This window comes from Bubalus kerabau, chromosome 22 (genome assembly GCF_029407905.1).
Source record: "Bubalus kerabau isolate K-KA32 ecotype Philippines breed swamp buffalo chromosome 22, PCC_UOA_SB_1v2, whole genome shotgun sequence".
Lineage (NCBI taxonomy): Eukaryota > Metazoa > Chordata > Mammalia > Artiodactyla > Bovidae > Bubalus > Bubalus kerabau.
The window spans coordinates 37,542,308-37,555,034 of NC_073645.1; the positions used below are offsets into that span (position 1 = coordinate 37,542,308).

General features: G+C 39.0%; 1 protein-coding gene across 3 annotated transcripts in view; it reads left to right on the forward strand.

Moving 5' to 3' along the window:
• Nucleotides 1–12,727, forward strand: part of FHIP2A (FHF complex subunit HOOK interacting protein 2A) — a 37,573-nt gene that overhangs the window by 7,461 nt on the left and 17,385 nt on the right. For all 3 annotated transcript variants that reach the window (XM_055561055.1, XM_055561056.1, XM_055561057.1), the window contains exons 3-5: nucleotides 6,317–6,486; nucleotides 8,253–8,357; nucleotides 8,807–8,929. In XM_055561055.1, the coding sequence (XP_055417030.1) occupies nucleotides 6,317–6,486; nucleotides 8,253–8,357; nucleotides 8,807–8,929 (398 nt within the window). The remainder of the gene's footprint in view (nucleotides 1–6,316; nucleotides 6,487–8,252; nucleotides 8,358–8,806; nucleotides 8,930–12,727) is intronic.

Below are 12,727 nucleotides of genomic sequence, written 5' to 3' on the forward strand. Positions count from 1 at the left end.
GACAGCTCTTTAAGATTAGAGAAATCCTCATTACCCCAGGTGACATCTGAGCCGAATCTGAAGGAAGGAGGAAGCAAGCCTGGAGGTGTCTAGGGAAAAGATCCAGGAGGGCGCACAGTGCACACACCCTGAGGCTGCAGGGTGCAGCCCTTGGCATGCGCTCGGGACCGCAGGAAGTGTGGCTGGAGCAGTGAACAAGGAGAGAAATGGGAGGAGATGACATCAACAGGGAGGGGCGCAGGTTCACCCAAGGCCTTGTAAGGCATTGTGAGGGCTTTGGCTTTTACTCTAAGATGGGGAGCCTTTAAAGGGTTTTGAGCAGAGGTGTAACATAATCGGCTTTAAAGAGATCACTCTGGCTTCTGCAAGAAACTTAGATTGCAAGTGTGCAGAGGTGAAGTTGGTAGAACAGGGGACTGTTGCAATGGTCTGAGCAATGTCAGTGGCTCAGACCAGGGTGGACGTGTGAGAAGTGGTTGTACTCTGGGTATATTTTAAAGAAACTTGTTAATGGATTGAATATTGGGTATGAAAGAATAAGAATCAAGGATAACTCCAAATGTTGGGGCTTAGGCAGTTGGAATAATAGAAGGAGCACTCATGGAGAATGGGATGAGGAGATTCCAGGAGGAGCAGGTTTGTGAGAACATTTTGGACTTGTTTAATTTGAGACACCCATTGTATGTGCAGCTGGATATTGTCAAGCAGACAGTAAGAAAAAGGCATCTGGGATTTAGGGTGGAGGAATAAACTGACATGGAATTGAGAATCATTAGCATGTAAGTGGAGAAGGCAATGGCACCCCACTCCAGTACTCTTGCCTGGAAAATCCCATGGGCGGAGGAGCCTGGTAGGCTGCAGACCATGGGGTCGCGAAGAGTCAGACACGACAGAGCGACTTCACTTTCACTTTTCCCTTTTATGCATTGGAGAAGGAAATGGCAACCCACTCCAGTGTTCTTGCCTGGAGAATCCCAGGGACAGGGGAGCCTGTGGGCCGCCGTCTATGGGGTCACACAGAGTCAGACACAACTGAAGCGACTTAGCAGCAGCAGCATGTAAGTGGAACTTCCCTGGTGGCTCAGAGGGTAAAGTGTCTGCCTGCAATGCGGGAGACCTGGGTTCGATCCCTGGGCCGGGAAGATCCCCTGGAGAAGGAAATGGCAACCCGCTCCAGTATTCTTGCCTGGAGAATCCCATGGACAGAGGAGCCTGGCGGGCTACAGTCCACGGGTCGGACACGACCAAAGAGTCCAAAGAGTTGGATACGACTGAGCAACTTCACTTTCACTTCACTTAATTAGGATTAAAGCCATGAGCCTGGCTGAGATTACCCGGGGATAGCTAGAGACAGATGGAAGAAAAAAAATATTCAGGAACTGAGCCCTCATACTCAGTGTTCAGCGATTAGGAAAATGAGAATGACAGCAAGCAAAGGAGATTTTGCTTTTGCCAGTGATGTGCCAGACTGCCAAGAGAGAATGGTGTTCTTGAAGCTGGAAGTAGAGAGAAGGATCACAGTGTCTAATGATGTCAAGTTGATGAAGGCTAGGAATGGATCATTGGATTCAGCCATGAGGAGCTCATCAGTGGCCTTGATAAGAGCCCTTTTAATAGCAAGAAAGAGAGAGGAGACCTGATTGGAGGAAGTGTAAGAGACAATGGACAGAGAACATATTTGGATGGTGTGTGAAGACCGCTCTCTTGAGGAGTGTTAGTGGAAAGGAGAGCTGAGAGACAGATCAACAGCCACAGGGAGAAGTGGCCTTGGGTGGGGGTAGGGGGGTTAATTTTTTTTTTTTAAGATGGAAGGTACTGCCATTTGTACTTTGGTGAGAATGAGCTGGTAGAGAAGGAAAGGTGGGACGAGAGTCATAGGAGATAATTTCTGAGCCATATCCTTAAGTTGGCAAGTGGGTTATGGGATCCTAGTGCATTAGCGAAGGCTTAGCCTTCATAGGCTTATGGACAGCTCACATCCATAAAATTAAGACAGAAAGGAAAACATATGGGTGTCAGTGCAGGAAAACAGTGGACATGGTGTGGACGGCTTTGGAAGTTATCTTCTTTGTGCTTCAGTCTTTCTTAGTGAATAGGCTGAAGAGCGAATATGGGGAAATGTGAATGAATTAGGTCAAAGTTTGGCAAAGTTTTTCTGTAAAGGGTCAGACAGTAAATATCTTAGGCTTTGTAGGCCATATAGTCTCTGTTGCAACTATTCAATTCTGTTGTTACAGTGCAAAAGCAACCTTCCACAATACATTAAAAGAAGAGCATTCCTTTGTTCCAGTACAACTTTATTAAAGCAGATGGCAAGGCTGGGTTTGTTCCATGAGCTGAAGTTTGGCAACCTCTGAAATAGGAAATAGAGTAGTAGCCTTGCTCCATAGCCCTGTGGGCTCCCTTAAGGAATATAGAGGTCAATGCTAGTGGATGTGCAGATTGAACACGTATTTTTTTAACTGAAAGAATACATGAAGAAAAAAAAACGTTGATTTGGCAGGCTGGTGGGGTCATAGATAATTCTTTAGAAGTAAGAAATTCCTCATTTTTATGTAATAAGTGATAGCAAACTATCTATATATACACCTTTAAATGTAAAGTGTAATTTTCACCTTAATTTGGATGTTTAGATGGCAGATCTATAGAAAAGGTTTTTGACAGGAGCAATCTTTTCAAAAAATGACTATTCTTAACCTTTGTGAGTTTTTCACCCCTCCACAGTCTTAAGGAAATGCTTTAAAGGAAGGCCTGTAAGTTCTTGCTATAAATGATTTTTTTTTTTTTTTTGCAATCTCATAGCAAAATCAAGTGTATATGTTACAATAAAGTATGGGACAAAAAAGTGGGTCAGGCACAGAGAGAGAAGGAAGCAGGGAGAAAACTAGGAGGCGGCTCTGACCCTGGGCTTGAGGATGTGCAGTAAGTTTTGAGGTAGATAAGGAAGGCAAAGGCATTTCAGTAGAAGGAATAGCTTATGCAAAGGCGCTGGGGTCTAAACATGGGTTAGGATGGTGAGAGTGGACGGCAGAAACTAGATCTTCTAGGGAGCTCGGATTTTAATCCTGTCAAGTTGAGCTAATAGTTCATTTATTTCTCAAAAAAAAGGCCTTTTTGACTGTTTTTCTCCATAAATATGTGTAATCAAACCATGCTTAAATATTCATTCTTTCCTGGAATGTTTATATAAAACAGGTGAAAAAATACTTGTAAAAAGTAAATTTCAAATAAAATTACACACCATCTTTTATTAGCCCTAGGCTACTCATTTTAGAAGAAAATGAAGTGAGACATCATAAATTAACATTCTTTGAATTCTTACTGTGTGCTGAGGCACTGGGCTTCACACACATTATTTCGTTGAAATCATACAGTAGCACTTACTGGTGTTGATCGGCTCCATTTCACAGATGTTGGTAGTGAGGCTTAAGTAGTTTGCCCAGGTCACCCAGCTAAAAGAGACAGAGCCAAAGCTTGAATCCAGGTTGTCCAAGTCCAGGAGACTCATGCTCTTAATACTATCCCATACTCAATCGTATTTGATATGTCCTCCTGGGAACAAAAGTGACTCTTCTCTTTGCCTTGTTTTCTCCATAAGGCTTTAGTATTATGGTTTAGTTTGTGTGTGTATATATACACATACATGTGTGAGTGTACAGACAGAGCTTTAGATCATCAGGTACATAGCATACCACGATTGTATTGCACAGACTATAGCAGTACTAAGTAAAGAACAATAGAGACATAAAAAACTTGTCATTCCCTAATACACTTTATATTTAAACATTTTATAACACTTCACATTTTATAAGAGTAATTTAACCCTTATAGAATAAATTTAGGTTGGTAAAACTATGTGTTTTTACTATGTTAAAAGTATTCATTAATTTTTACTTTAAAAAAATCAGTATTTTGTAAGAATTTTCCTGAGAAGTAGCTTTTACTTTGGGAGTAGATATCTGCTGATGAGAGGAGATGTCAGAATTTTCAGTAGAGGGTTTTTCTTTGGGCTCTTCATGTTTTCAGATCAGTTCAAGTCTTGACTTCCCAGTATTACAAAGCAATGTTCGTGCTAAGTCGCTTCAGTCGTGTCTGACTCTTTGCAGCTCTGTAGACTATAGCCCACCAGGCTCCTCTGTCCATGGGATTCTCCAGGTAAGACTATTGGAGTGGATTGCCATGCCCTTCTCCAGGGGCTCTTCCTGACCCAGAGATCAAACCCATGTCCCTTAAGTCTCCTGCATTAGCAGGCAGGTTCTTTACCACTAGTGCCACCTGGGAAGCCCACAAAGCAATGTAGTAGTGATCAAAACCAAGCCTGTCCTCTCCGCATATCCTACATTATTCAGCTTAACATCAAGGCCAACTCATTTTTATATAAAGAGACCTAAAGTTTAGAGATGACAAGAATACACAGAACTGTACAAAAAAGATCTTCACCACCCAGATGATCACGAAGGTGTGATCGCTCACCTAGAGCCAGACATCCTGGAATGTGAAGTCAAGTGGGCCTTAGGAAGCATCACTACGAACAAAGCTCGTGGAGGTGATGGAATTCCAGTTGAGCTATTTCAAATCCTAAAAGATGATCCTGTGAAAGTGCTGCACTCAATATGCCAGCAAATTTGGAAAACTCAGCAGTGGCCACAGGACTGGAAAAGGTCAGTTTTCATTCCAATCCCAAAGAAAGGCAATGCCAAAGAATGCTCAAACTACCGCACAATTGCACTCATCTCACACGCTAGTAAAGTAATGCTCAAAATTCTCCAAGCCAGGCTTCAACAATACGTGAACCATGAACTGCCAGATGTTCAAACTGATTTTAGAAAAGGCAGAGGAACCAGAGATCAAATTGCCAACATCCTCTGGATCATCGAAAAAGCAGGAGAGGTTCAGAAAAACATCTATTTCTGCTTTATTGACTATGCCAACACCTTTGACTGTGTGGATCACAAGAAACTGGAAAATTCTGAAAGAGATGGGAATACCAGACCACCTGACCTGCCTCTTGAGAAACCTATATGCAGGTCAGGAAGCAACAGTTAGAACTGGACATGGAACAACAGACTGGTTCTAAATAGGAAAAGGAGTACATCAAGGCTGTATAATGTCACCCTGCTTATTTAACTTATACACAGAGTACATCATGAGAAATGCTGGGCTGGATGAAGCACAAGCTGGAATCAAGATTGCTGGGAGAAATATCAATAGCTTCAGATATGCAGATGACACCACCCTTATGGCAGAAAGTGCAGAGGAACTAAAAAGCTTCTTGATGAAAGTGAAAGAAGAAAAGTGAAAAAGTTGGTTTAAACCTCAACATTCAGAAAACTAAGATCATGGCATCTGGTCCCATTACTTCATGGCAAATAGATGAGGAAACAGAGAGGCAGACTTTATTTTTTTGGGCTCCAAAATCACTGCAGATGGTGACTGCAGTCATGAAATTAAAAGATGCTTACTCCTTGGAAGAAAAGTTATGACCAACCTGGACAGCATATTTAAAAGCAGAGACATTACTTTGCCAACAAAGGTCCATCTAGTCAAGGCTATGGTTTTTCCAGTAGTCATGTATGGATGTGAGAGTTGAACTATAAAGAAAGCTGAGTGCCGAAGAATTGATTCTTTTGAACTGTGGTGTTAGAGAAGACTTTTGAGAGTCCCTCAGACAGCAAAGAGATCCAACCAGTCCATCCTAAAGATCAGTCCTGAGTGTTCATTGGAAGGATTGATGTTGAAGCTGAAACTCCAGTACTTTGGCCACGTGATGCAAAGAACTGACTCATTGGAAAAGACCCTGATGCTGGGAAAGATTGAAGGTGGGAGGAGAAGGGGACGACAGAGGATGAGATGGTTGGATGGCATCACTGACTCAAAGGACATGAGTTTGAGTAAACTCCAGGAGTTGGTGATGGACAGGGAGGCCTGGTGTGCTGCAGTCCATGGGGTCGCAGAGTTGGACACAACTGAGTGACTGAACTGAACTGAAAGTTTAGATCTTCTGAACTGGCTAATTGAAATAACATTTTTTAAATTATAAATGCATACAAAGTTCTGAGGTTATTTGTATTTTTTTCTGATCATGTTTCCATTTCCATACCCTATAAATGGTTCCTTTTCTGAATTATTATGCATGAGTATTAGCTTTAGAATATCTTTCAGAATATAGATTGTATTTGAATAAGATATAAACCTCACCTGTGTGAACAATTCAGATTTTTCTCTGAATAGAAACAGGGAAATACAAAGAGTATTGTAGGTGCAAATGTACAATTTAAAAATGTTTGAATATTTGATGAATGTCTTTATTTTTTAGATGATAAAGCCCCGGTGACAGATACAAATATTCCATCTCATCTGGAACAGATGTTAGTTATCTTAGTACAAGAAGAAAATGAACGGGAATTTGGAGAGACGGGGCCATGTATGGAATATTTACTTCATCACAAGATCTTGGAAACATTATATACCTTAGGGAAAGCTGATGTAAGTTCCTAATCCACATGATGTTCTTAGGCAAGTACATGTAATATATGTTTTCATGTCTTAGAGATACAGAAGCTGCCAAGCACTAAATTTAATTGTATAAGTATGTATTAAGCATGGAAGGATTCAAGTCAGTACATGAAAAAAAAAGAAAGTTGTATGGCCTGTATGAGTATGACTTTCCATAGAGGTAGCAAAGCTCCCAAATCCTCTAGACAACTGGTACTTAGGCTGCTTAGAATTACAGTGTAAACATTTATAAAAATCTACTCAAGTGCAAATGCTCAGAATCAAAGGAAATGAGAAGGATCCCATTGAATATTTCCCCCCCCTTTTTTTTTCTTTCTTTTTTTTTCCCATTGAATATTGGGTTACAAAAATTATTTTTCATAATCCTGAAAGAAAATGTCACTGATCATTCTGACATTAACACTTCTGATGAGTGGAACCAGTTCAAGTAAATCTCTTTGATGAATCTTCCTCTTCTTTAAAAATAAAGAGGTGATCAGCAACAGGCCTCCCCCAGCTCTAAAAATTGGTGCTTCTGTTCTGTGAATTTCTGTAATATATGTGAAAATCAAACTAAAGAAACCTCAAACAGATGTTTAAACAGCAAATAGAATTATGAAGTCGTATTGAAGACGATTTCCTTTTAATTAAGTCTGTAATTCTCCAATTCATTTTTAGGTTAGATTCATTCAGTTTATATTTTCTAGCTAAATATCTACTCACTAGTAACTTCCAATTCATTCCCTTCCTCCCTCCTTTTTCCTGTCCTTTATAGAGAGAGATTATGCAACATTATATTGAACAAATATTAATCAATTTCTGAGCAAATGTTAGTAATTATACTACTGGGAATTTTATTTTGATATTGGTGATTATAAATATTGTATTTTATCTGCATAATTTAAGGTATTTACTATCTTCACATACTATTGTGCTTAAGATTATAGCTTATGCTATTTCCATATAATGTATCTATGTTGATGTTTTGGAAATGTTTTGTGACTATTTTAAATCTGAGTCAACATAAGCAGGTTAATTTTAGAGCGTGTAACCTTGCTAACTCATACTCTCTTAATTTACAGCATGCGTAATCGTCAGGTTTATCTGCCTTTCAGCAAATATTTAAAACAATTGGCATGTTGTCAAAACTTATTTATTAAATATTCATTGCCTATAATAATCATAATGTAAATAATTTTGTGACTAATTTAAAATAGCATTGTTAGATTAAATCATAGCCATTTATACATCAGATCAGATCAGTCGCTCAATCGTGTCCGACTCTTTGCGACCCCATGAATCGCAGGATTCCTTTATTTACATACATGTGTTAGACTTTATTTACTCCTCCATATATATGGTGAAAGGTTATTGATTACCTGTCATAAATGTAAGTGATAAGATGCTGCCTTTGCCTGGGCCAGGGAGTTTCCTTTTACCCTAGCATTTAGAACATTAACAGCTTGGCATTACCTGAACCAAACTCCAATCTCCATGGCACATTATCACCATGCTGTTTGTGATTACATCAGTCTGTGGTCTCACACACTCTTATAAATTTTATTTATAGAATACCAGTCAGTAATAATTTGATTCAGAATTTTATTTAGACAAAGTCATTAACTGTCTAATTGCATAGATTTTTGAAGGTGGAATATATTCACATACATTGTCTCTGATTTTTTTCAAGCTTTTGAGTAAATAAGTTTGCATTGTCTGTTTTTTTCTTGTTTGTGTTTTGTTTTTCCTGTACCCAGTGTCCTCCAGGAATGAAACAGCAAGTCTTGGTGTTCTATACCAAACTTCTGGGGAAAATCCGGCAGCCGCTACTCCCACATATTAACGTGCACAGGCCCGTGCAGGTAGCTTCTTCCCTTTACATCAAACTATTTGGTTCGCTGCTTTTTGCATAGAAATAATTTTATATGATTTTTCTAAGAGTAAAAATAACATGCAAAGTAGCACATGTTGATATTTGAGCTTTCTTGATGCATGACATTGTATTAAATGCACTTCATGTCTCTCTATTTCGCTCTTAAAATTTTATACATTAATTTTACCATTTACTTACTTCCATGACATCTCAAGAAGTTTATTAAATACCTCACTAATTTTTTAGAATAACATGTTTGAAAAACTTAATACTAGCACCTATTTGATACAGGTGATTGCAAATAGTGTTCTTTCTGGAAAATGCAATGTATTTGCATTATTTGAAAATTTTAAATATCCTGAAAGTGAATGAATGGCTGTTTAGATGTTTGTTAAAAAAATAGCCTAAGTTTAAATTTTGTTTTAAATTTTTTGACAGAAGTTGATTCGACTGTGTGGGGAAGTCCTTGCAACGCCAACAGAAAATGAAGAAATTCAGTTTCTCTGCATTGTGTGTGCAAAGCTGAAACAAGATCCCTATTTGGTTAATTTTTTCCTGGAGGTATAGTTTACTTCTTGTCAACCTTCAAAGTATGTGTGTATTAAAATTATCATGAGAATTGAATTCTCTAAATAATATTAGAAGAAATTACATTTTGTGAGTAACAGCCTGTTTTACTTCCCCAGAATTATTTTCATTTAGGAGCACTGTTTTATTTTAACCTGAAATCTCCTGAGAAAAACTGCTCTCAAAGAATGTGACTGAACCACATGTAGGGAGCAGAACAGGGGCTGGACAAATACAAAGCTACAGCTTAGGAGCACAGCTCGAAGGGCAAATGTGGAAGAGGGAAGTCATGGGAATTTTTAAGCTATCATATTTTCAGCCAGGCTTGCTCAAGCGTGGTGTGTGGGTAACCTGACCTAGGGTAAGAATGGTGTGTGCAGATTTGGACAAGATGTGAAACATCACGAGTCACCTCCCCACCCTGGTGTAGCATTGGGATTGCTCTGCTAACTGGCACTGTCTTTTCCTAGCCGTAGTCACCAAATTGTGGTTTACTTAAATCAGTTAATATTTGGATTTTATTTCCAGTTTTAAATTAGAAAATAACTCTTCTGTTTTTCCTGCTTTCATTTACTTTTTTTACTACTACTACTACTGAGTCACTTAAGTCGTGTCCGACTCTGTGTGACCCCATAGACGGCAGCCCATCAGGATGCTCCATCCCTGGGATTCTCCAGGCAAGAACACTGGAGTGGGTTGCCATTTCCTTCTCCAATGCATGAAAGTGAAAAGTGAAAATGAAGTCGCTTAGTCAGGTCCGACCCTCAGCGACCCCATGGACTGCAGCCTTCCAGGCTCCTCCATCCATGGGATTTTCCAGGCAAGAGTACTGGAGTGGGGTGCTTAGCAGTAGTCATTTAGAAATATATTAGGGAAAATGTTGGTGTTTTTTAGTTTTTAAAAAAAGGGTTTTTTAATCTTTTTTTTTTAGATTGAGGTGTGTTATACACAGTACAACTCAGTCTCTCTGATTCTGTGAGTTTGACAGACACAGTTTTATAACCACTGCGGCAGTCAAGATACACAGCAGCTCCATCACCTGACCTCATGTCCCTTCTTGGTCATCCTATTTCTGCCTCTGGCCCTAGCAATCATTGATCCGTTTTCATCCCAAGTTTTCTCTTTTTCAGAAAGTCATAAAAATATAGTCAGCCTTTTGAGTCTGGTTTTTCTTATTTCACTTCCATGCATTTGAGAGTCTTCTGTGATTTTGATCACAAACAGATACTACTTTATACTACTGAGTAGTATTCTGTTGTATGGATGGACCACCGTTGTTTATCCATTCACCAGTTGAGGGATTTTGGGGCCAGTTTGAGATAATTACAAATGAGGCCATTGTAAACATTCACAGATTTTTGTGTGGACTTAGATTTTAATTTCACTTCGGGAAGTACCTAGGAGTAGGATTTCTGGATCATGTAGTAGTAAGTGTGTATTTGCAAAACTCTTTCCAAGTGGGTTTATCATTTTGCAGCCCGGGAGCAATGTATGAGAGTTGTTGTTCCACGTCCTGTCAGAGTGGGTGTTGTCAAGTTTTTTGTTGTTGTTGTTTTGTTTTTAAAACTTTTAGCCATTCTAATAGTTGGGTTCATTTTTTATTTCATTTTATTGAGTAAGTAATTCAGGATATTATTCTGCACTGTTACTGCGGGTAGGTAAGCACCTATCTTACCAAGATGCAAAATTGCGTGGATTTAAATTTCTAAGTTAGTGTTAAGGACTATGAATACCTGTTTTCCATGACATATATTTTGAAAATTTGCTTCAAAATGATTGTAATAGCCTTGTGATATAAACATATCAAATATCTTGATTTGGCTAACTGTGAGATTTTTCTTCTCAAAGTTCATTTTTAGTTAAGTTTGCTTAGGTAACCAAATTACTTTAGATGCATAGATTTTTTCCCAAGCTTAAGCTTTAAGGGGATTTTCTCAGAATCTCTGATACTTGTTTCAGAAGTACACAGCCATAGATCAGAAATTGAGAATTTGCAGGCATATGTATGTCTGCCTGTCTTCAGAGAAACATTTACAGGTAGACCTCAGCATAAAAACCAGCCTTCTGAATTAGTGTCATGTCTGCTGTAATCCCGCATTTTTATAACACCTACTTCTCCAAAGCCTGGGGTGGTAGGTGACTCCATTTTCTGAACTGACTTGACTATTCCTATGCTTTTAATATTAATGCTTTTAATGTCAGTTATTACAGTCTCCCTGGCATTAGAGTCATTTATGTGCATTTTATTTTCTCTTCCTTGTCAGTAAGCTCCTTGAGGACAAGGATTCTATTTTATTAATCTTTGGGTCCCCATAGCTTCTCTGGTATCTAGCACAATGCACAATAACTGTTTAATTAACACATTGAATGAATGAATCTTTTGAGACATGCAGCTTTATCACTAGTATGATAGCAATAGAGCTTCCCTTGTGGCTCAGCTGGTAAAGAATCCACCTGCAGTGCGGGAGACCTGGGTTTGATCCCTGGATTGGGAAGATCTCCTGGAGAAGAGAAAGACTACACACTCTAGTATTCTGGCCTAGAGAATTCCATGGACTGTGTAGTCACGGGGTCGCAAAGAGTCAGGCACAACTGAGCGACTTTCACTTTCACTAGTAATAGAAGTACTTTGCATTTCTCAAGCATATATCCCATGAAATCTAATCTCTCGCTTCATTTACATCAGCCAGTAGATGCGTTTGCTATGAGTTAAATGCAGATGTTAGAAGTTAGAAACATTCTCTGCTGTAAAGGAGTTGGTAGTCTGGTGATGAGCAAAGACTAACGTTCAAATACTGTAATCTGAACTGAACTGAACTGAAGGTAGAGTAAAGCGAGTATCATAAGAAAGATACAGAGTAAATGCCCCTAAAACTTCACAGGATAAAGAGATCACATCTGCCTTGGTCATTAGGAGGGAGCATGGAAGAAGTTGTCCTTGAAAGGAGCCCTGACAGATGTCTGAATAAGAATGGGCGAGCACAAGAAAAGGAGTGAAGATAGGAGGTCCGTGGTGTGATTCACAGTTTAATTAGGCTATGTGGTAAGAAAGGGACCCAGACAGGTAGATTGGAATTGTCAAAGGCTTTGAATTCGTGTTTGCAAGCAGAGCTTTTTTAAAATGCAGATCCCTTGGTTCCACCTCCAGATATTTTCATTCTGCATTTTCAGCAAGCCCCACAGAAAACCGTGAGCCAGCAGTCCTGAGTTGAGAAACACTAGTTCAGGGAGTGAGTGCTCCAAGTGAAAGTGTTAGTTGCTTAGTCATGTCCGACTCTTTGCGACCCCAGGATTGTTCTTCCTCTTGCCATTCTTATGCGCGATGCTCCTCCCAAAAACAGTATTAACATTTTAGATGGAATAAAATATTTGACATTCATAAAAACTATAATACACAGTTAACTTCATAGGAAATTGGGAAGTTGTTTGGAATATTCATTCAGTTCCATAGGATTGTTTTCTTCTAATATATGTGCTATGAGCTCAATTTCTCAATAAGATTGGTCTAAACTATACCTTTAATAGCAATAAAAGTGATTTATAATATCTATCATGTAATTTTGGAAGTGGAACTTTGACTTTATTCAGCATTTAATGCACTTCTCTGATGAAGCACTCTGATAGGTCCTGCAGAGAAGCTGATTTATGATGAATTCTAAATTGTGTGTGTGATTTGATTTTTTTGCTCTTGCGTTTAAATAGAAAGCAAGAAACCTTTGCCTGGAAACTAATGATTTGCTTCAAGTTAGGTTCTTTTTGTGTTTGGCTATGTACAGTGTGGGGAGGGGGGTC